This window comes from Dreissena polymorpha, chromosome 2 (genome assembly GCF_020536995.1).
Source record: "Dreissena polymorpha isolate Duluth1 chromosome 2, UMN_Dpol_1.0, whole genome shotgun sequence".
NCBI classification, from domain to species: Eukaryota; Metazoa; Mollusca; class Bivalvia; order Myida; family Dreissenidae; genus Dreissena; species Dreissena polymorpha.
Window position 1 is genome coordinate 22,569,151 of NC_068356.1, and position 27,086 is coordinate 22,596,236.

General features: G+C 37.3%; 2 protein-coding genes across 4 annotated transcripts in view; one reads left to right on the forward strand and one right to left on the reverse strand.

Moving 5' to 3' along the window:
* Nucleotides 1-27,086, forward strand: part of LOC127866212 (forkhead box protein K2-like) — a 141,944-nt gene that overhangs the window by 42,659 nt on the left and 72,199 nt on the right. The gene's annotated exons all lie outside the window — the stretch shown is intronic.
* LOC127866213 (uncharacterized) lies at nucleotides 1,422-27,070 on the reverse strand. Of its 3 annotated transcripts, none has more exons than XM_052406642.1 (11): nucleotides 26,925-27,062; nucleotides 20,383-20,477; nucleotides 19,702-19,763; nucleotides 19,208-19,320; nucleotides 14,461-15,278; nucleotides 13,879-14,023; nucleotides 13,096-13,213; nucleotides 8,601-8,702; nucleotides 6,629-6,661; nucleotides 5,542-5,707; nucleotides 1,422-3,157 (listed from the first exon to the last, which is right to left on the reverse strand). In XM_052406642.1, the coding sequence occupies exons 2-11, from the start codon at nucleotides 20,475-20,477 to the stop codon at nucleotides 3,040-3,042; spliced, it is 1,770 nt and encodes a 589-aa protein (XP_052262602.1). In that variant the 5' UTR covers nucleotides 26,925-27,062; the 3' UTR covers nucleotides 1,422-3,039. The 3 variants fall into 3 exon arrangements, with proteins under 3 accessions (XP_052262602.1, XP_052262600.1, XP_052262601.1); XM_052406640.1 differs by having other exon boundaries at nucleotides 6,629-6,733; XM_052406641.1 differs by lacking the exon at nucleotides 20,383-20,477 and having other exon boundaries at nucleotides 6,629-6,733; nucleotides 26,925-27,070.

The following is a 27,086-nucleotide window of genomic DNA, read 5'->3' on the forward strand; positions in this document are numbered from 1 at the left end:
GGCTGAGACATTTTTTAGAGAAACATACAACATTTCATCAAGATTGGATGAAAAATGTTGCATTTTGTGTGTTAACAAGGGAAAAGATGACAACGCACACGCCGGACGTAGGGTGATGACAACATAAAACCTTAGTTAAAACGTATTTATTCATTTCGTAATCATACAATTCAATACATTGTTGCAAAGTATGAATTCATGGATGAAAAAACAAGCGTAAAGCTGATATTAATTATTTTCCATGGTGGAGTTGACGCATATATGTTTTGCATTTAGGCTGCCACAAGAACATGGATACGCTCACGTAAATGTTAGGATTGTCATTGGATCGGGTTCAAAGTTAAAACTGGATTATGGTAGTGTGGATACATGTCGTACAAACGAAATGGATACTTGATTAAAAAGGTGCTGAGGCGTAGTGTCACAGAGGCCCCTACTAGGGTCGGGTCAATGTCCACAGCAGCATCGTTCTACGAGTCAAATTGTTTAGTTGCTTCAATAAACTGCTGGACACGAAGAAATAATATAGTGTTTGTCTGATAGGTGAAATGTTCGTCACCATTTAGAAGATTATTTACAGTTGTTGCGCATAGAAGATTAGTAAAACAATTTTGTCGTATGTGCTGATACCTTGGACAAGCTTCTTGCTCGGGTAAGCTACAAATAAGTCAAAAGTGAAGCCTTAACAATATGCACTGTAGTTTTTTCATATAATTCTATAAAAGTCATCACCAGCCGTCGACCCATCCCCAGAACAGTTTCCCCTGTACGTTGAGCGTACTGAGTACTGCCGTCCTGGGACACTTCCATTGTATTCATAAGGCCACCCCCTTGAGGTCCAGGTTTGCATCGCTGCTCCAGGTCCGCCCTGTTTATCCTCTATGCTGCCAACTCCGCTGCCCCATTTCTCCTGTCCCTCTTCCGACGATGTAGTGAAAACCACTTTCCACCCACTGACCATTATCAACTCTTCAAAGTTTTGGAGTCAGCAAAGTCAGTGGGAGAAGACGTCTGGCTCTAGGGATGCCAGAACTTGCTGGTTTTGCAGAGCTGCTTGCAGAAGTTGCCCTACCCAACGCTCTTCAGATGAAATGAAAAGCACTATCCACATCCAGACCATAACCATTTTGCTTTGCAATTTTTCCAAGAAGTCTTCAAAAGAATCCTCTACAGGTGACTCTCGACGCAGTAGTGATGTGCCCGCTACCAACTCAGACACAGTTAAATGTTTGTTTTAATTGTTCATTATAGTTTGTTTTTTTACCTTTATTGGTTGTGTTTTATGTATCAAGATCCTGATGTTATTAACACAGGAAGTATGGTGCACACTTAAACTTCAGTAGAATATCTCCCAATATATAATGCTAAAAAAGCCAAATATTTTAGTCTTGGGAAAAGTCTGCACTAAACCTAACAAATACTTTATCATAAATATATTTTTATTGACAATAGGCAGAAATATAAAATAACAAAACATACATTTTTATATCCTTACGGTATGAATCAATGTGAACAGTTAGTAATACAGTCGAAACTGACCTAACAGCCACCTGAATTTACCGGTCACCTGCAGACAACGGTCAGTCTGGAATCAATCTGACAAAAAACACTCTATATTACACTTGAATTTAACGGCCACCTGGCCATAACGGCCAACGGCCACTATATTCCACTCCGAAATTCGTGCTTGACCTGAAATCAACGGTCATGCGTCAGTCTTCTCAAGTCGCGGAAATTAAAAACACAGCACATCATTTGTCCGTCTATTTTGTGGTTAAAGCGTCTGAAAGCGGTTATTGTCTTTAATATTATAAAAGCGGCCTGCTGCAAGTAAACTAATAATAAGGTGTTGAGACGGTTTGTTTTCCGGGGATAATTGTGGGGGTATCTTCAAAAGAAAATATGTCAGAGTTTGTGACACGTTTAAAGTAATTATCGGTAATTAAATGACCGCTTATTAGTACATGGTACTTTCACAATACAATTACACCGTACTATCGGTTTATGACAGTGAATCGCTTTTTTAGACTTGTACGGCCGTGACGTCAACGGCACGTGACAAACTTTATTTACTGAATGAACGAGATGCATGAGTAAACAATCATACCAGCGTTGATAATGTTATTGCTTAATTTTAACAAGATGAAATTAAATCAATCTATAAGATATTATTCTGTATTATTCAATGTACACACATAAGTTATTTCTGTTTTTATGCTTAGTTAACAGCAATGAGCCTTTGTTTTACACTGTTTGCAAACGACTGGGTTGGGTAACGACATAGCAATACTACCAACTTACAAACCATCTAAAAATTGTGATCCGAATTCAACGGTCACCTGTGGACAACGGTCACTTTGGTCATTTCCCTTGACTGACCGCTGTTCTCAGGTTTGACTGTATATCTAATTGTTATGATATTTATGTTCACTCAACAACATCAATTATTTCAAAATTACAGAAAGAAGAAGAAAGACAGAACTTTCATTATCAACAATAATTACCTTAAGTAAACAGAGCAAGTTGTCAATCAGTTGCAATTTGTATCAGTGGTTTAACATTGATAAAACTTGTAAGCAACAAACTTTATTTTAACATTAAACGATTACAACATATGCAAAACATGATGTTTAAATATTGTTCATTAAGAAAACTGCAAGTACACTTGAAGTAGCACCATATGTAAAAACAAGAGCTGTGTTTATGAAACACAATGCCCCCTACTGCGCCGCTTTGAAGCCATATATTTGACCTTGATTTTTCACCATTGAAGATTTGCAGTTCTATGAGATACACATAAATGCAAAATATCAAGTTGCTATCTTCAATATTGCAAAAGTTATGACCAAGGTGCAAGTTAAGTGACAGACACACACAATGACAGACAGACAGACAGGCCAAAAACAATATACCCCCGATCATTCGATTCGGGGGCATAAAAAAATCTTAACCAAAGATCACATCACAATTGGCTTATTGAACTGAGCAGTCTTATCCCTGAGCAGTTGCCAGATGAAATCTACCACACAATGACTGATGTCAGCTGTGTTCCTCTATTGTCTCATCCCCACCAATCGTGTCCTGGATGATGACTGGCATTCTGCTGGGGTTTCTGGACAGCATGGAGTAGGACGCTCTTAGAACTGGGATGTAATCACTGGTAACAAAGGGAGAATATACTGGAAATCAATTGGAAAGGACACAGGCAACTTCATTATATACCAGTAGTAGTGAGACATGAGGGCCATGAGAAGAATGAAAGTACTTTGTGAAACATAAATATTAAATTTCATGGCAGGTTTTTATTTTCAAACTCGACCCATATACAATCAGAGCAATTGTTCTGACCAAGTTTCAGGAAGATTTGACTTCAAATATGACCTCTAAAGCTTTAACAAGCTGTTTTTGCTTGACCTGGTTTTTGACCTCACATGACCCTCTTTAAAACTAAGCTGAAACTTCATTTGGAAAAATATTCTGACCAAGTTTCCTGAAGAATGGAAATAAATGTGGCCAAAATAAGGTTCATCAAGGTTTCACTATAGCCATATTAGGAAAACTGCCCTGTCCCCTGGTGGCCATGTTTTCTATGGACCATAATCATTTTCAAAATCCGCAAAGATATTATATACAAAATTCTTACCAAGTTTCATAACATTGGAATTAAATGTGATATTTAGAGTGTTAACAAGCTATTTCTTTCATTTGACTTAGTAACCTAGTTTTTGAACTCATACCACCCAGTTTCAAACCAGGCCAGGATAAATGTACTGAACAAGTTTCATTAAGCTTGCAAATAAATGTGGTCGCTACAGTGTTTGCTAGGTAAATGTTGAGAACAGATGACAAAAAAAAGTGATGACAAAAGCTCTCCATTAGCACTTTGTATTCAGGTGAGCTTATGAAGGCAGATAATATTCCAATGTATAGAACAAGAATATCAGTGAAACTGATGGATGCCCCCCGATGATGCGCTTTGTCAATCTATGTTTTAATAACCACCTTAACAAATCTTGTATTAGCCTCGGTGACCTTGACCCCAGTGACCTAAAACCTCATCAAAAGGTAGAGACCCATGCGAGGTACCTTCATGCCAAATATGAAAGAGATCGGTAAAGTATTGAAGGTGCTATGAAAAAATGTTACAAAAACAGGACGGAAAATCTATTATAAGCCTCAGTGACCTTGAGCCCAGTGACCTCAAACCTCATCAAAAGGTAGAGGTCCATGGAAGTTACCTACATGCCAAATATGAAACAGATCGGTAAAGTAACAAAAGCATGACGGAAAATCTATTATTAGCCTCAGTGACCTTGACCTTGACCCCAGTGACCTCAAACCTCATCAAAAGGTAGAGGTCCATGCAAGGTACCTACATGCCAAATATGAAAGAGATCGGTAAAGTATTGAAGGTGCTATGAGAAACTGTAACAAAAAGCATGACGGAAAAATCTATAATTAGCCTCAGTGACCTTGACAGTGACCCCAGTGACCTCAAATCTCATCAAAAGGTAGAGGTCCATGCAAGGTACCTACATGCCAATATGAAAGAGATCGGTAAAGTATTGAAGGTGCTATGAGAAACTGTAACAAAAAGCATGACGGAAAAATCTATTATTAGCCTCCGTGACCTTGACAGTGACCCCAGTGACCTCAAATCTCATCAAAAGGTAGAGGTCCATGCAAGGTACCTACATGCCAAATATGAAAGAGATCTGTAAAGTATTGAAGGTGCTATGATAAACTATAACAAAAGTGTGGCAGAAGGAAGTAAGGAAGGAAGGACAAACTGGCAACTATATGCTCCCCGAAAATTTTCGGGGAGCATCGGAGAGCATAAAAAGTTATGAAACTAAACAGTTGGGAGACTGTTAAATGTGTAATACCCCTTTTCCAGAAGTTTGTAATTTTATGTAAAGGCAGTTAATTAAAAATTAAAAAATAAAACAAGATGTGTTTGTGAAACACTATGTCCCTTTCCATATATTTGACCTTGAAGGATGACCTTGACCTTACACCACTGAAAATGTGCAGCTCCATGAGATACACATGCATGCCAAATATCAAGTTGCTATCTGCAATATTGCAAAAGTTATGGCCAATGTTAAAGTTTGATGCAAACCAACAGACAGGGCAAAAACAATATGTCTCCCAGTATAGACTGAGGGACATACAAATACCCCTCAGGACAACTACACTAAGCATTATACTATGTCTTAATTGTAATTAAATATGTGTGCCCAAAATGGCTATTTATTTATAAGCATGTTTTTTGTGAAATGAATAAAAAAACAAACCTTTTTTCTTAAATAGCTGTAAGTGTAAGAGGCAAAGCAGGCCAGAATTGGCCCTACAATGATATGAGCCTCATTCTTTGATAACAGAGCTAATTGCATAAGAGTAAAGTGTCATAACAGATTAGCCTGCACAGGACAGCACAGGCTAATCTTGGATGACACTTTACTTGCATGCATTAAGCCCTGTTTTCCCAGAAATAGGCTCATATACATGAGTTCTGGGACCCGTCGTCAGACAGCTTACCTTGCTGTAGGGTCCAAGGCCTCAAGTAGAGTCAGGACTTCACTGGCAATGTGTGCCTGGGAGTCTCTCTGCAGCTGCAGCATCTGTAACCTGAATACTGCCGACATGTAGAGCTCCAAGTCACTGTAGCTGCTGTACTGGAGACAGGAACGAGATCTGGAGGCAACTGCAAATGTGAGGAATAAATGAGCCTGCAGAAATGGGTCTTTGGCCATTTGTGCGAAAACCGCTCTTAGGCCATTTGTACAGAGCAATTCTACAGGCTATAAAGTCCGCAAGGTTTAATGGTCTTATCAGCAGACAGGGTAGCTCCTGACCAGATTGCACCGATGTGAAGGCTGGCTTGGAACTACCTTAGCCGCATGTCCGCATAAGATCCATTTGCACATTACTTGCCAGAATTACCATAGGTCATTTATAACTAGTTTTTTAATGTGCCCCTTTTGGGTTAAAAATACAATCAAACAACAAGAAATGTGTTTGTCGGAAACACTATGTCCCCTTCTGCGCCGCTTTGATTGTATGTTTTTGATTTTTTTTTACCTTTGACCTTGAAGGTTAACCTTGACCTTTCACCACTCAAATGTGCAGCTCCATGAGATACACATGCATGCCAAATATGAAGTTGCTATCTTCAATATTGCAAAAGTTATAGCAAAATGTTTAAGTTGGAGCAAACAAACAAACACACAAACAAACACACAAACCAACCAGCAGACAGGGCAAAAACAATATGTCCCTCACTATAGTGGGTGGGGGACATAAAAACCTGAAAGTTGTATTACAATTTTGTATTTTGAAGAACCAAGTGGTGTAATTAGCTACTATTAAGTACCAAATGAATAAATGTTAGGCTAGCTTTTTCAGGGCTGCCAAATATTTGTCGTCAAGTGTTTGAGGACTATTATTAATTTGTTATTTAACTGAATAACCTCAATGACTGCATAAAATAAACATGTTCGACAATAAACAACAAATGATTCACTTTAATAAACGTTTATACATATCCACAACCATACAGGCACTGCAAATCACTATTATCATACATTAACATTGATATTTGATATTTTCATGAGTTATGTTTTACCTGATTTCCTACTGGGTGAGTACCACACCCACTCTGAAGAAGAATCAACACTTGTAGATAAAGTATTGACATCATTTTCCTGAATGTCAGCAGATTTCAAAGCACCTATGGTTGAAAAAGTCTTGATATATAACCTGATATTAATGGGATTAAACAAGAAGAGTAACATTTAATATTTCAACAAGTGCTGTAATAGACAAATGCCGTTGATTTTTTTTTAAACCCATGGATTTTTTCAGGCCATTTGAGGGCCAATATTTGACCAAATTCTCCTGCTGAAAAGGTATATAATGTCCCCCCAAATTGCCTTAAAACTCCCCTCTAAATGAAAGCTTTATTTAACAAGAGGGCCGTGATGACCCTTAAGTGCTCACATGAGTTTATAGAATACAAGATTGCTCTTCCTTACCTCTAGACTAACCAGCATAATAATGTATACAATCCTAGGCTAAAGCCTTCTCTCGATATAGTTGGATGTTACAAGCCCCTGTTTAACATCACCTGGTTGACCTCAAAATTGATTGGTTTCCACCTTTTCTATCTTATATACCAACTTTGAGGATCGTAAACAGTTTTCATGTTAAAAGCCTTTGTGATATTGACTTGTTGACATAAAAGTTGATAGATGCCCTCTTTTCCTCCAAAGATACCAGCATAACAATTTGGATCATTGTAGGTCCAGTGTTCATTCTGGGCTGCACCATTGCGGGATTCCCGCATCAAAATATTAATGGGCGCAATCTATATAATATCAGTGGGCCATTTGGGCGCATACATAATATAATTGGCGCATTAAAAATTATATCAGTGGGAGATTTTATTATAAAAAAACAAAACGACGGAATTGTATTGAGAATTCTAAACACGGGTCTGCTGAGTCAAAATGTAGGTGGAAAATAACCGTTGCTTGGCTACCGCGGGCGCACTGTGTTGAATCCTGAACTTCCATTGGTTGATAGATGTCACATGTCAGCAAACTGTGTATACGTCATCAGAAAGTGTTGAAAAAGTTTGTTAACATATTTTGTTGCGATTTTCAAACGTTTTTAAGAAACAATAGTTTTTAAACATGTCAAAGTGTAAATCAGAAAAGGAGAGCAGCGAGAGACGAACTCTCCTACATTTTTTTAACAAAAAACCAAAGGAAAGTGAAAGGACTTCTGATCAGTATGGTGGCAAAACAGCAGATGCTTCGGCGGAAGTGAGTAGGCCTACATCGTCTGCTGGTCAAGCGAATAAATGCTGCAACCTTCGGAAAATGTTGATGATCATAAATTCCAGAAAGGTTGGTTAGAGCAATTTACATGGTTGTCGTACAATGAAAAAAATAATTTAATGTTTTGTGACATTTGCAAAAAGCATAGTAAAAGTAACATTTTTAACGGCTGTTGGAATTTTCGGACAAGTACATTTTGTACTCTGAATAGACATGCAGCTGGTAGTTATCATACATCCTGCAATCAGGTGGCCCCTACATAATCTTTAAATGGCCCACTAAATTTATGGCTGATGGGCCATTGGCCCACCAGCAATCTGGCCCAGAATGAACACTGTAGGTCAAAGCATTCTCTTTGGGAAACTAATTGCATCAGTAAGTCCATGTTACCTAGACATTTGACCTTTTGAACTCAAAATCATAAGGTATCTTTCTTTCTTCCCTTATAAAACCAGAATATCAACTTAAATGATCATTCTTCAAGGCAAAATCTAAACTTCAAGAGGAAACAAAGTGTTCCATGACAAACCAAGCAAAGGACAATGCAACCAACTGACAGATGAACACATGCAAACCATATGATATGATGTCTTTGGACGATATTATATTACTATACTGTAAATTTTTAATGGCTGATTTGATATGTACTGTTCATGTAAGTCTCATATTATACTGCGCTGTCGTTTATGATTTATTCTGAGCTAAGACATGCAAATAAAAAGATAAAATCATTGGATTTGTATTTAAGGTTCTTACTGAAGTCTGACTTCTGCAGTAGCATCTCTGTTTCCTGGAACATGGTCAGCACATATTCCATCAAAACTTTTGCACGTAGCACATCTGCAGGGTGTGAACTCTCTGAAATTGCAAGTCTGAATCAGTCTGAATCTCTCCTTCTACCTCCTTCTCTCAATTATCATCACGCAATTTATGCTGACAGGCAATTCTTTATCTTTTTTTAACAAAAGTGACCTTTAGGCAACTGGCCCTAAAATGATCTCCATGCAGGTTGATATATCTAAAGCTTCATCAAAGTTGGTCAATGCAAACTGAAGTTAATGATAGCAAACACAATCTCAACCTCAATTGGATTACATGTAGTACAAATGGGGTATAATTTTGTTCAATTCAAGTCAGAGTTGTGGCTTTTTGTCTATGACCAGATAAATATGATGACCACTGCGAAATATATCAATATTTTATAGAATATATGTAGTACATAAAGAAATATTATATTGTTGCGGGCTTACCAAAACCTGAAATTTCTCAGTACAACAATTGGCAAAATTCAGGTAAATTGAAGGTCCATATTTTAACCCCTAATCAATGACCTTGCATGATGATCCTGAAGATATGATTGTTTAAAGTTTCAATTAAAACGAGAGGACCTGAAAGGCCCACAGTCGCTCACCTGAGATACAAAGGAACTAACCTCTTCTGTGCAGCTCAATATATCATTAGAACAAATGGTATGACCAAGTTTCATGAAGAGTGAACTATAAATGTAACTTTAAGAGTGATTTCATTGTACAAGGTTTTACTATAGCCATATAAGGATAACTTCCCTGCCCACTGGTGGCAATGTTTTTCAACGGACCAGAACCATTTTCCAACTCATCCAGGATATCATTAAAACAAATGTTCTGACCAAGTTTCATGATTACTAGACAATGAATGTGCCTCTAGAGTGTAAACAAGGTTTTACTATAGCCATATAAGGAAAAATGCCCAGACCCTTGGCTGCCATGTTTTTTAACCAACCGGAATCATTTTCTTCCAAGATATCATTGGCACAAATCTTCTGACCAAATTTCCTGAAGATTGGGCAATAAATGTGGCCTCTAGAGTGTTCACAATGCAAATGTTAATGCCACAGGACGCACAACGCACAATGGACAAAAGGCGATCACAAAAGCTTACCATGAGCACATTTGAACTTCTAACATAGACATTTACTTGTTGCTGCAGTTCTTACACATTTACTTGTTGCTGCACTTCTAACATAGACATTTACTTGTTGCTGCAGTTCTAACATAGACATTTACTTGTTTCACACAAACCCTTATCCTGCATTTCATCATGCAAGAAAACCAAAACCCAAGTGTGTGTACAAAACGGGGCAAAATCCCGCTGAAAGCTGGTCACAGTTACAGGTCTTGGTAAGTTAGTGACTTTTAAGACCCTGAAAACATATGTTCTGTTTCTTTCCAATATCAGTAGTAGATTTAGATATATGGAGTTTCAAATGTAATAAAGGAGCATAATTGATTCTGCTATATTGCAGGACAGGTAATCGTCCTTGATCAAAGACTTTAAGAGATGATCCAGAAGAAATGTGTGAAATATTATTTCAAATATTTGTAATAGTTTCAGAGATATATACTTGTTTCACACAAACCTTTATTTTAATTTCATGAGTCATGAAAAGCTTAACCTGGCATTTGTAAGTACAAATGGCAGGTTGATCCCGCTAAAAACTAGTCACTTGTACAGGTCTTGGTCAGTAAATGTTCATAAAGACCCTGATAACATGTTTTATTTTAATACTTGTAGTAGACACAGATATATTATAATATAGCCTAGCTGCATGCAAACATAAACATGAATTTTCAAAGTATAAAAAGGGTATAAATTCTACAAAATTGTAGGTTAAAGTTATGGAACAAAGTTCATCTGATATGGTGTTCAGGTGTATAACCAAGTTTACTTGATATGGTTTCCAAATACATTACCAAGTCTACCTGATATGGTGACCAAGGGCATAACCTAGTCTTCCTGATATGATCTCCAAGGACATTACCAAGTCTATCTGATTTGGTCTCCAAGGACATAACCTAGTCTACCTGATATGGTCTCCAAGGGCATTACCTAGTCTACCTGATATGATCTCCAAGGACATTACCAAGTCTACCTGATATGGTGTCTAAGGACATTACCTAGTCTACCTGATATGGTGTCTAAGGACATTACCTAGTCTACCTGATATGGTCTCCAAGGACATTACCAAGTCTACCTGATATGGTCTCCAAGGACATTACCTAGTCTACCTGACATGGTCTCCAAGGGCATAACCAAGTCTACCAGATAAGGTCTCCAAGGACATTACATAGTCTACCTGATATGGTTTCCAAGGACATTACCTAGTCTACCTGATATGGTATCCAAGGACATTACCAAGTCTACCTGATATGGTGTCTAAGGACATTACCTAGTCTACCTGATATGGTCTTCAAGGACATTCACAAGTCTACCTGATATGGTGTCTAAGGACATTACATAGTCTACCTGATATGGTCTCCAAGGACATTACCAAGTCTACCTGATATGATCTCCAAGGACATTACCTAGTCTACCTGATATGGTGTCCAAGGGCATTACCTAGTCTACCTGATATGATCTCCAAGGGAATTACCTTGTCTGCCTGATATGATATCCAAGGACATTTACCAAGTCTACCTGATATGGCGTCTAAGGACACTACCTAGTCTACCTGATATGGTCTCCAAGGACATTACCAAGTCTACCTGATATGGTGTCTAAGGACATTACCTAGTCTATCTGATATGATCTACAAGGACATTACAAAGTCTACCTGATATGGTGTCTAAGGGCATTACCTAGTCTACCTGATATGGTCTCCAAGGACATTACCAAGTCTACCTGATATGGTCTCCAAGGTCATTACCTAGTCTACCTGATATGGTCTCCAGAGACATTACCTAGTCTACCTGATATGGTATCCAAGGATATTACCAAGTCTACCTGATATTGTGTCTAAGGACATGACCTAGTCTACCTGATATGGTCTCCAAGGACATTAAAGTCTACCTGATATGTTGTCTAAGGACATTACCTAGTCTACCTGATATGGTTTCCAAGGACATTACCAAGTCTACCTGATATGATCTCCAAGGACATTACCTAGTCTACCTGATATTGTGTCCAAGGGCATTACCTAGTCTACCTGATATGGTATCCAAGGACATTACCTAGTCTACCTGATATGGTGTCTAAGGACATTACCTAGTCTACCTGATATGGTCTCCAAGGATATTCCCAAGTCTACCTGATATGATCTCCAAGGACATTACCTAGTCTACCTGATATGGTCTCCAAGGACATTACCTAGTCTACCTGATATGGTCTCCAAGGACATTACCTAGTCTACCTGATATGATATCCAAGGACATTAGCAAGTTTACCTGATATGGTGTCTAAGGACATGACCTAGTCTACCTAATATGGTCTCCAAGGACATTACAAAGTCTACCTGATATGGTGTCTAAGGACATTACCTAGTCTACCTGATATGGTTTCCAAGGACAGTACCAAGTCTACCTGATATGATCTCCAAGGACATTACCTAGTCTACCTGATTTGGTGTCCAAGGGCATTACCTAGTCTACCTGATATGGTATCCAAGGACATTACCAAGTCTACCTAATATGGTGTGGACATTACCTAGTCTACCTGATATGGTCTCCAAGGACATTACCAAGTCTACCTGATATGATCTCAAGGACATTACCTAGTCTACCTGATATGGTCTCCGAGGACATTACCTAGTCTACCTGATATGGTCTCCAAGGACATTACCAAGTCTACCTGATATGATCTCTAAGGACATTACCAAGTCTAACTGATGTGGTGTCTAAGGACATTACCTAGTCTACCTGATATGGTCTCCAAGGACATGACCTAGTCTACCTGATATGGTCTCCTAGGACATTACCAAGTCTACCTGATATGGTGTCTAAGGACATTACCTAGTCTACCTGATATGGTGTCTAAGGACATTACCAAGTCTACCTTATATGGTGTCTAAGGACATTACCTAGTCTACCTGATATGGTCTCCAAGGACATTACCAAGTCTACCTGATATGGTGTCTAAGGACATTACCTAGTCTACCTGATATGGTGTCTAAGGACATTACCTAGTCTACCTGATATGGTCTCCAAGGACATTACCAAGTCTACCTGATATGGTGTCTAAGGACATTACCTAGTTTACATGACATGGTTTCTAAGGACATTACCTAGTTTACCTGACATGGTGTCTAAGGGCATTACTTAGTTTATCTGATAGGGTGTCCAAGGGCATTACCAAGTCTACCTGATATGGTGTCTAAGCGCAGAACCAAGTCTACCTGATATGGTGTCTAAGGGTAGGGCCAAGTCTTCCTGATATGGTTTCCAAGGGCAGGACCTAGTTTATCTCATATGGTGTACAAGTTCTTTACCAAGTTTACCTGATATGGTGTCCAAGTGCAGACTGTTGACCACGTCCAGAAGGTTTGTGTACACATTTAGCATGTACTGGGCTTGTCTGGCATGTAGCTGACACATCAAATCTACCCCTGATGCAAACTGAAATGTATTCCTACCAATTTAGGGCTTGAGCAAATGTTCACAAAGTAAAATGTTGACTACACAAAAGAACAATGGAAAAACAGAATGAGCATGTTGTTTTTAGGTAAGCTAAAAAGTATATTGAACAGCTTAACATGTAGATGTGCACTAATCTGGGCAGAGACAAAAATGGGTGAAAAGCCCCAATCAAACACATTTATCTTCAAATAAATAATGTTCTTTGTTCACAGTATACACAGTATTTAACCATTCTCATGTTGTCAAATTAGCAATTTTTACATGTATGTATATTCAGCTCTCTAAAAATGTGTATTTCTAACACATGTCATTGAACATTATTATGATTGGATATTAATTGAAGTTTAATCAAAGCATGATTGGTTATGATTGGTTATTAATTGAAGCTTAATCAAAGGTATAGTATTCAAAAGAAGTTTCCACAATGATTATTACCGGCAATGTAATCTAAAATTCTATCAAATCATTGCACTTGGATACTATATTTACAGTTGACCCATTTTTGGGTAAGATTAATTGGTAAAGCTAGCATAAACATGAGTAATTTTTTATCAAATAAGTTCATCCTTTTACAATAGCCAAAGTGGAAGGCCTTTTTTATGACAACCTACAAGCTGTTTTTCATTGCAGGCATATAGACCCACCGTTTGCTCCACTTGTGACAGAAAGGTGGAAGCAGGGTGGGGTGTGTCCACTTTTTGAGTCAACTTGTCTGTGCGTAGCTTCAGTTGCAGCTTATTGTACTTGTGTGCTAACTTCTTCAACCTCACAGGAACCTTCAAATCCTTTCTGAAATACATGAAACATGTTGAAATACTGTTACATCAAACAAATTGAACAAACCATGTGCCCCAGTATCAAACTTGACCAAGATATAATTGGGACTTACATTCTGACCCAGTTTCATTAAGATTTGGCAATAAAAATTCCCTCTTGTGTCCATAAGCTTTTTGTTAAATGTTCCCTTATGCCCTAGTTTTTGACCCCTTAATTAATGTGCCAAATAGTCCAGTTTAGAACTCCGCTGAGATATAATCAGGACAAAAGTTCAATCTCACTTTCAGGAAGATTAAGCAATACATGTGGCCTCTAAAATGTTACTGATAAAAAAGTGTTTTCTTTAATTTGACCTGTTAACCAAGTTTTTGACTCACGTTAATTATCACAGAAAGAATATAAGAACACAAAAGCAATTAAAAAATACTTAAGTTTGTGTTAACATATACCCATTTTTGGACAAAGTAAACAACTTTGGTTCCAATTCCTGCTCCTTGCTTTTTCTTGTTCCTCTATTAGATTGTTCATTGAGAGTAAGCTTACTCAGTCCTTCAACAACATTGGCACTGTCACTTTCAACTTTTGTATTTGTTCTGTTTGTGTCTGGATTAGTATTCACCCTAGATTCAGGGATGATATCTCCCATAGTTTCTTCCCACTTCTTGCCTGTTCCAGCATTCAGGTCAACAGCATCCCCATTAATAGAGGGTTTGTCATGCATGCACTGCTTGCTCTGTTTGGCATTATTTATACTACTATGTGAACCACTGTTTGAATTATTCACTGTTGCGGATTTAACAGGTTCTCTTTTTGCTCCTAAAGCACTTTTCTCTTTTTCTTGCTTTGTCTTACGGATGACACTGGTAGTGCTAGCTCTGTAGGTTGACTGCATCGCCGACATGTTGTTGCGTGAATTTGTTTGGAATGGTGCACTGGTGTGAGCCCCCGTGACCTGCTTGACCCCTGAAGCACTTTGAGGTCTATGCAATACCTTTGATCTTAGTGAACTGTCAGACTTAACACTGACAGATTGGACCCTTTGACCGGAATAAGCATTTCCCATCTTTGTTTTATTCCCATTTTGGTTATTATCTGTTCCATGGTTGGAGGGTCTGGTATCATGTATCACACAGTTTACATTATTTGTTTTGACTGATTCACCTCTTTGTGTTGAGTCTGACTTTAAAGAGTCGACATGAAGTGCTGGTTGATTTTGTTTTTCAGACACATGTAAAACTTTGACTTTTGACTTCTTAGGGTCTTCCAGCTAAATATGAATATACAAATGCAAATTATTAAAAACTTCTTACCAGAAACCTCATTTACAAAACTCAAACATAGTATTAAACATTAACTATCCTGCTACACATCTACATGTATTATGTACATAATTCAAAACTATGGTTAAAACGTGGAACAGTCAAGGAACAGCTAAATAAAGCAGCCAATAAAACAGTTTGCATTTTTCTACTTGTATGTCATAATCATGTTAGTTCTCCAAGAAATTTGTTTGAAACATTCATGGTGTTAAAATGTATGTGTTAATTGTAACATTTACCAGACATAAATTGGATTATCAATGATTTACTGTGAAATTGAATATTTTCATTTAATATCAAAACTTTTAAAATTTCTAGAAAGTGTTGTTCTGCTTTAAGGATACACCTTCTCTAAAGTAGTGTTTTTTCCAGGCCTTTTTTGCATGGCCACGTGCCACGCCGTCCTTCTGAAGCGCCACTTTGACCTTTTCAAAGGCAAAAGCCACCAAGCGCCATTATTGATATCATCTGAATTGCCTCTTCAAGGCTCTTGACCAAACTTCTAAGCCGAATAGTATCAGAGTATGGCCTCTTGGCAGCAAAGATGCATGAAGGTTGTGAATTAGTCATGCGTGAATAACCCCATGTCAATATCAGTTGATCAATTCAGTGGTTTTGAAGCCCACAAATTGATCTGTAATGTGAACTCCTCCACGATGATAATTACAAATACAACAAACTGTATCTTTATCGTTATGGCCCTTTACATAAGTATCTATTGAAACAATTATTGTGATGTATACTAACAAGAGGGTTAACAAGGTTTTACTAAAATCATAGATAGCCATATAAGGAAAAATTCCCCGCCCCATGGTGGCCATGTTTTTAAAGAAAACAAAACCATTTTCGAACTCATCCAAGATACCATTGGGACAAATCTTCTGATCAAGTTTCATGAAGATTGGAAAATAAATGTGACCTCTAGAGTGCTAACAAGGTTTTACTATAGCCATATAAGGAAAAATGCCCTGCCCCTGGCGGCCATGTTTTTCAACCAACCAGCATCATTTTTGAACTCGTCCAAGATATTATTGGGATGAATCTTCTGACCAAGTTTCATGAAGATCGGACAATTAATGTGGCCTCTAGAGTGTTAACAAGATTTTACTATAGCCATATAAGGAAACAAGAAACCGTTGGAGACGGGTGATGCTCCCCTAAGTTTTTTTTGGTCACAATATTGCACTATATATTCAGATAAAAGGAACCACCTTGAGGGGCATAACTTTGGACAAAATAATACGATTAATGGTTTAGCAACTTTTCAAAAATTTCAAAGGGCCATAACTCTCTAAATAAATCATCTAACCAGAACCCACAAATAACATTCGCATCTCCTCAAGGTAGTTAAGCTTCCCATAAAGCTTCATTGAAGTCCAGTCAGTAGTTGAGGAGAAATAGCATGGACAAGAATTGCACTATATGTACAGTTAATAGAAAATTGCAAAGGGCTATAACTCTGTGAAAAATCATCCGACCACAACTGGCTGATAATATGCACATCTCCTGTTGGTAGTGAAGCTCCCATAAAGTTTCATTGAATTCCAGTCATTAGTTGCTGAGAAATAGCCCGGACAGGAATTGCACTATATGTACAGTTAATGGAAAATTTCAAAGGGCCATCACTCTGTGAAAAATCATCCGGACCATAACCGGCTGATAATATGCACATCTCCTGTTGGTAGTGAAGCTTCCCATAAAGTTTCATTGAATTCCAGTCATTAGTTGCTGAGAAATAGCCCGGACAAGAATTGCACTATATGTACAGTTAATGGAAAATTTCAAAGGGCCATAACTCTGTGAAAAATCATCCGACCAGAACTGGCTGATAATATGCACATCTCCTCTTTGTAGTGAAGCTTCCCATAAAGTTTCATTGAATTCCGGTTATTAGTTGCTGAGAAATAGCCCGGACAAAAATTGTGCACGGACAGACACACGGAAACACAGAGGGACAGACGAAGCGGCGACTATATGCTCCCCTCAAACATTTTTTGGGGGGGGAGCATAAAAATGCCCTGCCCCTTGGCAGCCATGTTTTTCAAGCAAACGTAATCATTTTCAAACTCATCCAAGATATCATTTAGACCAATCTTCTGACCGAATTTCATGAAGATTGGACAATAAATATGGCCTCTAGAGTGTTAACAAGGCAAATGTTGACGCTGCACGACTCACAACGCACGACGGACAAAAGGCTATCACAAAAGCTCACCATGAGCACATTGTGCTCAGGTGAGCTAATTAAACAAAATGTAAATAATGAATTATGTGGGAAATGTACAATTAAATGTTGCTATGCTATTGCGTACCAGTCACTTACTGTACATCATTTTAACAAGATTGGGCAAAATATTGAAAAGAAATTGTGACTCGCGGCAAAGTTAGTAGGGATTAATGAAATGTCTGTGATAATAAACAATGCATAACAAGTTTTAGATACAAACAACATATTATGTTTGTCATGCTGTAAAGTTTACTGAAACAGCATGGTACTTTATTGGAAGACATTGCCAGGTTAATTTATTAACATTCATTAAAGTAAGTTAAATACGTCAATTACTCTTAAGTGTGCTTGTTTATTATCCCCACGCTTTTCGGAGAAAAAGTGGGCATTATGTGGTTATCTCCCCCCACCTGTCCGTCCTGGCCACTATCTCCTCCTACACTATTAGCACTAGAACCTTGAAACTTACAAACATGGTAGCTATGAGCATATGAGCGACGGTGCACTATTTGGAATTTTGATCTGACCCCTGGGTCAAAGGTTATGGGGGTTGAGGTGGGGCCAGGTCAGAGATTTTCCTGCAACTGCGATTCGAAAAAGGCTCATAACAACTGTGTCCGTTCAGATATCGCTTTCATATTTGGTATGCAAGTGCATCTGGACAACACCTTTCCATGCACATACAATTTTTGACCCCTGTGACCATGACCTTGGACTTGAGGTCAGCGTTCAGGTTTCAAAATCTACGACCGTGATTCGAAAATGGCTCATACCTACTGTGTCCACTCAGATATTGCTCTCATATTTGGTACCCATGTGTATCTGGACAACACCTTTCCATGCGCATGAAATTTTTTAACTTGGGGTCCGCGTTCAGGTTTTGAAATCTGCGACCGTGATTCAAAAAAAGCTCATAACAACTGTGTCCCTTTAGATATTGCTTTCATATTTGGCATGCATGTGTATCTGGACAAGACCTTTCCATGCGCATAAAATGTTTGACCCCTGTGACCTTGACCTTGAACTTAGGGTCCGCGTTTAGATTTTGAAATCTATTATGTGGTTATCTCCACCGTCTGTCTGTCCGTCGTCCGCCACTATCTCCTCCTACACCATTAGCACTAGAACCTTGAAAATTACACACATGGTAGCTATGAGCATATGTGCGACAGCGCACTATTTGGAATTTTGATCTGACCCCTGGGTAAAAAATTATGGGGGTTTGGGTGGGGCCGGGTCAGAAATTTTCACTCATTTTTTTAGATTATTTTACGTTAACTTCTTCATTTCTACACCGATTTACTTTTAATTGATACTGAACATCTCTTATGACAATACGGTCAATCTCAAATATGCACGGCCTCATTACCAACCCTGGGGCGCCCCTGGGTCAAACATGTGGCGTGGGGATACGCATCGGCCTCTGCAGCGCCATTTCTAGTTTTTTTATGTGTTTACCACAACTGCCATTTATGCAATTAAATGTTCCTCCCAAAGGCAGCTTTTCACTGAACGTTCAGCCTGTTTTTACCTTAACTGTTAAAATGTCCTTTTTGAATGTACTGCGTCATGCCCTTTGCCCTCCTGGGAAAAAGGTACAGTTAAAAGAGCCAAATCTAGACAAGTGAGTAATCTTCCCCTGTGGCTTACCCGCTGCTGTATCGCCCTTGCCCTCTGGGCCTTGCTGAGAACTCTCTCCACCATCGCTACACCAGCTGCCTCTTCTGAAGACAGCACTGCTACATTTGCCGCAACAGCACCATCTGATGCAAAGTGGAGCACTTTGTATGCTTAGTAACATACATGATATAATATAAATCTGTTTGTGTTGACTAGCATACATGATATAGTTTCACTCTTCATCTTTGCATACATTGAAGATAAAAAATAGTTTGTGTCATGAATTAACAATCATTAAGTTTGCAAAATTAATAATTTATCAATCTTTGATTTTACTACTAAAATTAATAAATAACTTACAACTTAAAATTAATTCTATTTCATAAAGGAATTAGCTTCTCCGATAAGGAATTTGTTTCATTCCAAAATAAACACCATATTTGGCACTTGGAATTGTTCCTATTTCTGAGACCAAACAAAATATTTTTATAGAACTTAAACTTTATACAACTTGTACAATATACCTGGTAATGCAGGGGTAGAATCAGATGTGTGCTGAACAACTGACTCTGAAACCTGTGGTGACCTAAAAGACAAAAAAACTCATTATTTAAATAGGCCTTACTACTTCATGTACTACACAAATAAGCCAGCTATACCATCACATTAGACCATTGTCATAATATGTTCAGGTTGTAAAGGTGTGTTGATATGATCAGGGTATGACAGGTCATCAAGTGCGTACTGGTAGATTTACATTTCTCTGTTACTCGAAGTTTGATCCTATGACCGTGGATCAAATATGCATCAACTTAAACTGTTAGGTTAAGCCGGTTGTTAAATGCTACAGTGCTACACACCATCTTTTCATGGTAAATGCATGCACATACACTCTATAATTGTGACTGCTATATCAAGCTTTCCACAAGCAAACAATAATGATGTCCGAAAAACTTATTTATTCATTGTTAGTGACATTGAGCTTATCCTCGTAAGAAGTGAAAATACATTCCATCCATATGGAGGTTCATATGGAGGTTTCATGCAGTTAATGTTTGTCATAGATCAAACCTGACCTATATTAACTACTAAGATGACACTTGCAAACTATGTTAAGTTGAAATGTAACAAGGTTGCATTTGGTAATGTAGTTGAAGCACATTCATTTTTCCTAAATATTAATTGTAAAATAATTGTAGATATACCAGGGCTTGAACATGGATTTCAGCACTTGGATTGATCTTTCCAGGCTTTCTTTGTGAGATTCAAGCAAAATAATCTTTTCTTCAACCCATTCCATCTGTAAATAGGGCATATACATGCATGAATTAACAGGTTACATACAATAAATTATAAAATATAATTAAATAACAGTAACTCTGGGAGCAGGGCCCTCGTTTGGCCATTTTTGGGCCGAAATTCTGCCCCATTCCCCCCTTAAAATAGTATACTTTTTCCCCTATTTCAGCTAAAAATTCCCCCTCCAATTATTTTTTATTTTTATTTTATACCTATGTTGCAATCTGGTATCGTGCTATTAACCTTTGATGTAATGTATATTTACATATTTTAAGTGTTGAATGGTTGGTGAATAGATCTTCCAAAATTCCCCTTTTCACCCAATATGACGCAAAATTCCCCCATCTAAGGGCCCTGGCCCCAATCCCCCAAAGTGTAGCAAGGGCTCTGGGGAGGTAAAGTACACATGATTCGGAGCTGGATTGCCAAAAGAAAACTAGCATGAATTACTGACTGAGCTGACTGGTATACGGACATTTGCCCCTTCACTCAAATTCTCAAGGACATTTGCCCCTTCAATCAATTTCTGAAGGTGGACATTTGCCCCTTCACTAAAATGTTCAAGGTAGACATTTGCCCCTTCGGAAATTTCCCTTCTATTGCAATAATAATAAACATTGTTATTTATAATTATCTTTATTTACCAATTTTCAAACATGCCACTCGCCTTTCAGGGCTCTCAGCAAACAAAATCAGATTGCTCTTACTTACTTGTAAGTTGCATTTAAGTTTAACCTCATCACAGTCACACCTTCCTAAACATGATTCATTTCAAAATAAATTGCAAGCAGCAAGCGGTTTTGAAATTTTGAGGAAGGGGTGAGAATAACAATGTAAATAAATGTTTTTATTTGTTACAAACTGATAAAAGCATAATTTCAAATCAAGAATCAACACAGTCTCATAAAGTCCCTTGCAAAGAGGGCTTAGCACATAATAAAGACAGATATCCCATTCACCCTCAGAAAAATTGCAAGTTGCAACTTTCAAGCTGGCAAGTGGTATTTTAAACCTCTGTCCAAGTCCAACCTCAAGGACTCCTACCTCTCCAGAGGGGGTAATCACATGATAGTCAAGATTGCTACATTCATGCAGAGACAGGTATATTTCGCCCTTTTATACCCTTTATAACTTTTGTTTAATTTTTAAATGACAGTCACTTTCCAGCAATATCAGTAAGAAAGAATTTATTTTGTATAATAATTCGTTTCATATCTCGACTTAACTCTCTGCACATTTTCTTTGTGGAGCTGTAATTAGGTCATCTGGCTGAGAAATTTCTCTGCAAGTAAAGTCAAGTTATATAGAGCGATTAGAGCGCATATTAATATGAAATGAACACTAGTAACTGTCTAGCTGATATGGCGGGAAAGTGAGCGGCATTTAAAAAATAATACATTTAATAAAGGATATAAAACAGCAATAAATATTTGTCTGCATTGACATCGCCATCTTGAATATCACATGATTAACCCCACCCCCTGCTTTAACGTCTGACACAATAATATGGACTTGTTCACAGATTGGTGAATTGATAAATTAATATATTTTTTTTACAGATTCAAACAATTAAAGAAAAGTATCCACAAAAGATTTTTTTTTTTTTTAATAAAGTCAAATTTGTTTTCATGTCATACTTTTAGTTAATACCTGAAAATCTATCACTGCATTTTATGACAAACTTCAAAAATGCTAAATATCTGTGAACAAGTCTCTTTACTGGACAGAAAAGTGCGCCCGCTGCAGGGCTTGAATCCATGGACACTGAAGTATATGCACAGTACTCTACAAATTGACCTTACAAGACAGCTTGTTTCCGACCCATGCACACATAAATACGTACATGTACATTTTACATGTATTGTATGTGTGTGCAATTTACATCAGGGTTTTTCATCAGGACATTGGGAAGAGGCCCTATATACTAGCCTTTCAAATTGGGAATTTTGTGCGCGATAACTGCTCATTTTGGGAAGACTGTGTTTTTAAAAGTTTTTCAAACACGGTCTTTTTCTTTGTGCAGAAGTATTAAAAGACACATTGTGGTGCATTCTTAATCATATTAGAGCTCATTGCTTTCAATTTGGGAGATTGGGAGATGCCCAATTTGTCAAAGTAATTATATTTTTTTTTACAATTGGGAAATTCCTCTATCAATTTTGGGGAAAAATGACCTTATTTTCAATTGGGAAGGGGCAAAATTTCGGCCCCTGTTATATAAGGGTGAAAAGCCCTGTACATGTATAGTCTGCATCTACAATTTACGTGCATTACCAATGGACGTCGGCAGGTATTTTAGACTGGCGGGGGGGGGGGGGGGGGGCCCAACCAGGAAGGGTGCGGGAGGGGACTTATGGTTTGCCCTCCGTCTGTCAGTCTGTCTGTTCGTCACACTTTTCTGGATCCTGCGATAACTTTAAAAGTTCTTAAATTTTTTTTATGAAACTTGAAACATGGATAGATGGCAATATGGACATTATGCAAGTCCTTTCATTTTGTTCCTACGTCAACAATTTTGGTTGCTATGGCAACAAATAGACTAGAAATACTGCTGAAAATGGTGGTTTTCTGGATCCTGCGATAACTTTAAAAGTTCCTAATATTTTTTCATGAAACTTGGAACATGGATAGATGGCAATATGGACATTATGCACGTCATTTCATTTTGTTCATACGGCAAAAATTCTGGTTGCTATGGCAACAAATAAAAAAATATTTTGACAATGGTTGAATTTCTGATAATGGTGTAGCCGGTAGGGGACTTTTATTGCTTTGCAATACTTTTGTTTAATTTGGCAATTTCATAATCCTAACTTGACAGCCAGCTGGGTGCCTGGGCCCCAGGGTCCTTGGTCTGCGTACGGGCCTGTAATACCCGTGTGACGGTGTCTTCATATGCAATTCTGGTTGAGCACCAACAGCAAAGGAAATTAACAGTTTAAAGGGATCTTTTCACGCTTTGGTAAATTGACAAAATTGAAAAAAGTTGTTTCAGATTCGCAAATTTTCGTTTTAGTTATGATATTTGTGAGGAAACAGTAATACTGAACATTTACCATGGTCTAATATAGCCATTATATGCATCTTTTGACGATTTTAAAACCTAAAAATTATAAAGCGTTGCAACGCGAAACGATTGAATAATTTGGAGAGTTCTGTTTTTGTCGTTAAATTTTGTGAAACTACGAAGATTGCTTATATAAGGTATAAAATACGTCAAGTATGTGTACTCGGCGGAATAGCTCAGTAGGCTAAAGCGTTTTTACTTCAGGACTCTGGCAGGACTCCTGGGGTCACTGGTTCGAAACCTGCTCCGGGCAATGTTCTTTTCCTTTTTTTAATTTTATTCTTGATTTTTTACTGGAGCTTTTACAATCCAATGTTTACAATTATCAATATAAAGCATTTAATGAATAAATTAAAAAAATGCCAAAATCTGTGAAAAGGCCCCTTTAATGACTGCAGCTGAATCAAATTTAGTGTAACTTTTTTTGATTTTATTAACTCTCCAGATGTTATGCTCTCAAATACAGAATTTAATGAGGCCACTCGGACTGCATTACACGATGTTTGGTAAATGGAGGAAAAAAAATTGAACACTAGAATTTCTTGCAAAATTCTTCAACATGATTTAGACATAGAGCATTGCAAATTAATTAATTAATTATTAATTAATTGTGTGGAAAGGACCATAATATTAGTTTAATTAATAATTATTCATTAATTAACCCATTTAAGCCTAGTGGACTCTCCCATTCTTATAAATTGGATCAATTCATTTCCAAAACTAGGGATGTCTAGTATATTTATTTCTATATTTAGAATATTTCTTACAGAATTTCCTTTAAAGCCACACACCTTGAAATGAAATACATGGCATAGTAAATTTAAGTATAAATAAGAAACATAGTTTATCTATGCCAATTAGAATATATCTGGTGGCAACAAGGTAGAAATCAGTCTCTTTTGCGCTTTGAAACTTAAAAATAATCGCGTTTGTCGAAAATGGACATATACGTCTAGAAATCCTACTTTCGGTTTAAAAAGCGGTTCCTTTTGGAAAATAATTAATTACTTGCTACATAGGCTATATATTTAATTTCATCTATCTCAATTAGAATACATTTGGTGGTTACAAGGTAGAAATCCGTCTTTTTTGCACTTAAAAACTTAAAAATAATCGCGTATGTCGAAATGGATGTATACGGATATAAATCCTACTTTCTGTTTTAAAATTAGAAAAAAAATAAACAAATTACTAGCTAACTAGGCTATAGATTTAATGACAATTTTGCACACTTTCAAATTTCACCTATATGTATTGATTAACATATACTTCATTTCAAGGTGTGTGGCTTTAAGTAAACAGCGCAAACCCAGATGAGACGCCGCATCATGCTGCATCTCATCTGGGTCTACGCTGTTTGCCAAGGCCTTTTTTCTAGACACTAGGCATAAATGGGTTAATATTAAATTCATGGCATTTTGATAATTTTGCATACAATTTCAATGGATCATGAACAAATATTATAGTATTGGATTTGAACACAATCAGTTATCCTTCCTTCCTATCAATTTGGTCATTCCTATCCAATGGGCCACTTTATTATGACGTAATAAACTCTAAATCCGCGTATCCTTGCACACGCTAATGAATTTAAAAATAACAGACCATCATATAAGCAATTGCATACATGCCAGAATTTTTTAGGTCCAAAGCGGGACATTCCATAAAAAATTGTCGGGACATTTGACCAAAAAGCAGGACACCTAAAACGATCTATCATTCCACCTTTACTGTAGTCAGTATAGTACTAACATTACTCTTGATACTTTTATTCAAGACATAAAACATCTGATATGAAGCATGAAATCTAAAACAAAACAATAACAGTTTCATTAAATAAGACAATAGCAAACAACGACGATAATATTCATCTTTTTAGAGTACAAAATCTGGAACATTACGACAACAATACTCATTATATTACTTTCAATGGCAAACATTAGCGCAGGGGAGGCTATCCAGTACACTGAAAGTACGGGTTACAGTAAACTATCTACCGAACATTTTTTTTAAGCATGTATCCATGCGCAGTTTGTTACTTGTCAATTGTCGCGGCTTAATTGGAGTAGGGTCAAACTGTCATGCATAGCACCTCGTTGTTTTTAGCTTAATTGGAGTAGGGTCAAACTGTCATGCATAGCACCTCGTTGTTTTTATTACAATTACACCCAATTACACTAGACAGGATGGGTATCACTTATTGGACTGTTTGTTGCGAATTTGGTATATTGCACATTCGGATTATCCCGCTATTATGGAACTAAACATTGAATGTAAAAGACTCATTAATGACGTAGAGTAAATTTTACAAAACAATTGTTTTGTAAACCATTTCAAACAAAGTCAAAAACAAACACATTTTCAACATTTACTTCATTATAATACAACTATCGCTAGCAATAAGCGACCACTATCTTGAAGACCACCATGGTGTGAATGCCTGATAAAATCAATAATTAGCCGATAAATCGCTGATAAGGTGTCATAAACAACACTGGTACACACGAGAAGTAGAATCGGAGTGTTAAGTGGGGGCAATAAAGGGATTAGCAGGGTAAGTGTTAGCGAAACAGAGCTTAAATAGGGAATTTTATTGGGAACCTATAGACCTTACATTGTTTTTAACGAATGTCGGGACAAATCATCTCATATCGGGACAAAGGGTCCAAAAGCGGGACTGTCCGCCGAGACCAGAGTCTGGCATGTATGGCAATTGAGTGTTAACAGTTTTATTCATTACAAGTAACAAAGAAATGCTATTTGCAAAGGGATCTGTTAAGTTTCTGCACATGTGACTATTTAATCCCTAGCCAAGTTTTACTTTACAAATCATGAAATGTAAACATAAGCGAGTAAATATTTGGTAAAAAAAATATAAAGAAACAGTTCAAAATTTAAAGAACTCATGCAAATGTGGTTCTCTAATTAATAGTCTTTTTATTAGCTAAAGAAACTTCAGCTTACAGTTTATATAGTATTGACATACCTATAAAAAAGTCGCGCCTGTCAAAAATCATAAAAAGCGACATTTAAAGTTATGGTAGCCAGAACTATCTTTTTATATGACATTTTAGATATGTTATTATTAAATTAATCGGGTTCTCCGGCTGTTTGTTCTGTTCTGCTATTGGCCTTCGACAAGTTCTGTACGGAGATAAAAGATAAACTTAAGGAAATATAATTTTAGTTGCGTTTACTCCTATAAATATGAGGTCGATTTACATCGCGGGGTAGCTTACGTCTAATTTTTTGGACTAAGTTGCGTTTAGCCTACAAATCAAACAGTTTCATGACAACCCTTCGTAAACATTAATGCTTAAATAAACGATACTGTTCAATGAAACAAACCTTTTGTGTAGCATATACCATTAAAATACTTACATTTTATATGTAAGGGACTTCATAGACTTTCGGAAAACAACTATTATGTGTTTGTTGATCAGAACGATGTAGGAGAGACTACTCTTCGCACTCTGAACCAGCAGACGCTTTATTGCATGACTATCTTGTACACACTGGTCTTACTATACGGAATGACGTCAC

Excerpts from the sequence above, each read along its gene's own strand:
- LOC127866213 (XM_052406640.1), bottom strand. The coding sequence starts at position 20,477 with ATGGAATGGGTTGAAGAAAAGATTATTTTGCTTGAATCTCACAAAGAA. Across the intron at positions 13,214-13,878 it reads TGTCACAAGTGGAGCAAACG|TTTGCATCAGGGGTAGATTT; the intron begins GTGGGTCTATAT and ends AATACATTTCAG. Across the intron at positions 8,703-13,095 it reads GCACTTGGACACCATATCAG|AGAGTTCACACCCTGCAGAT; the intron begins GTAAACTTGGTA and ends TTGCAATTTCAG.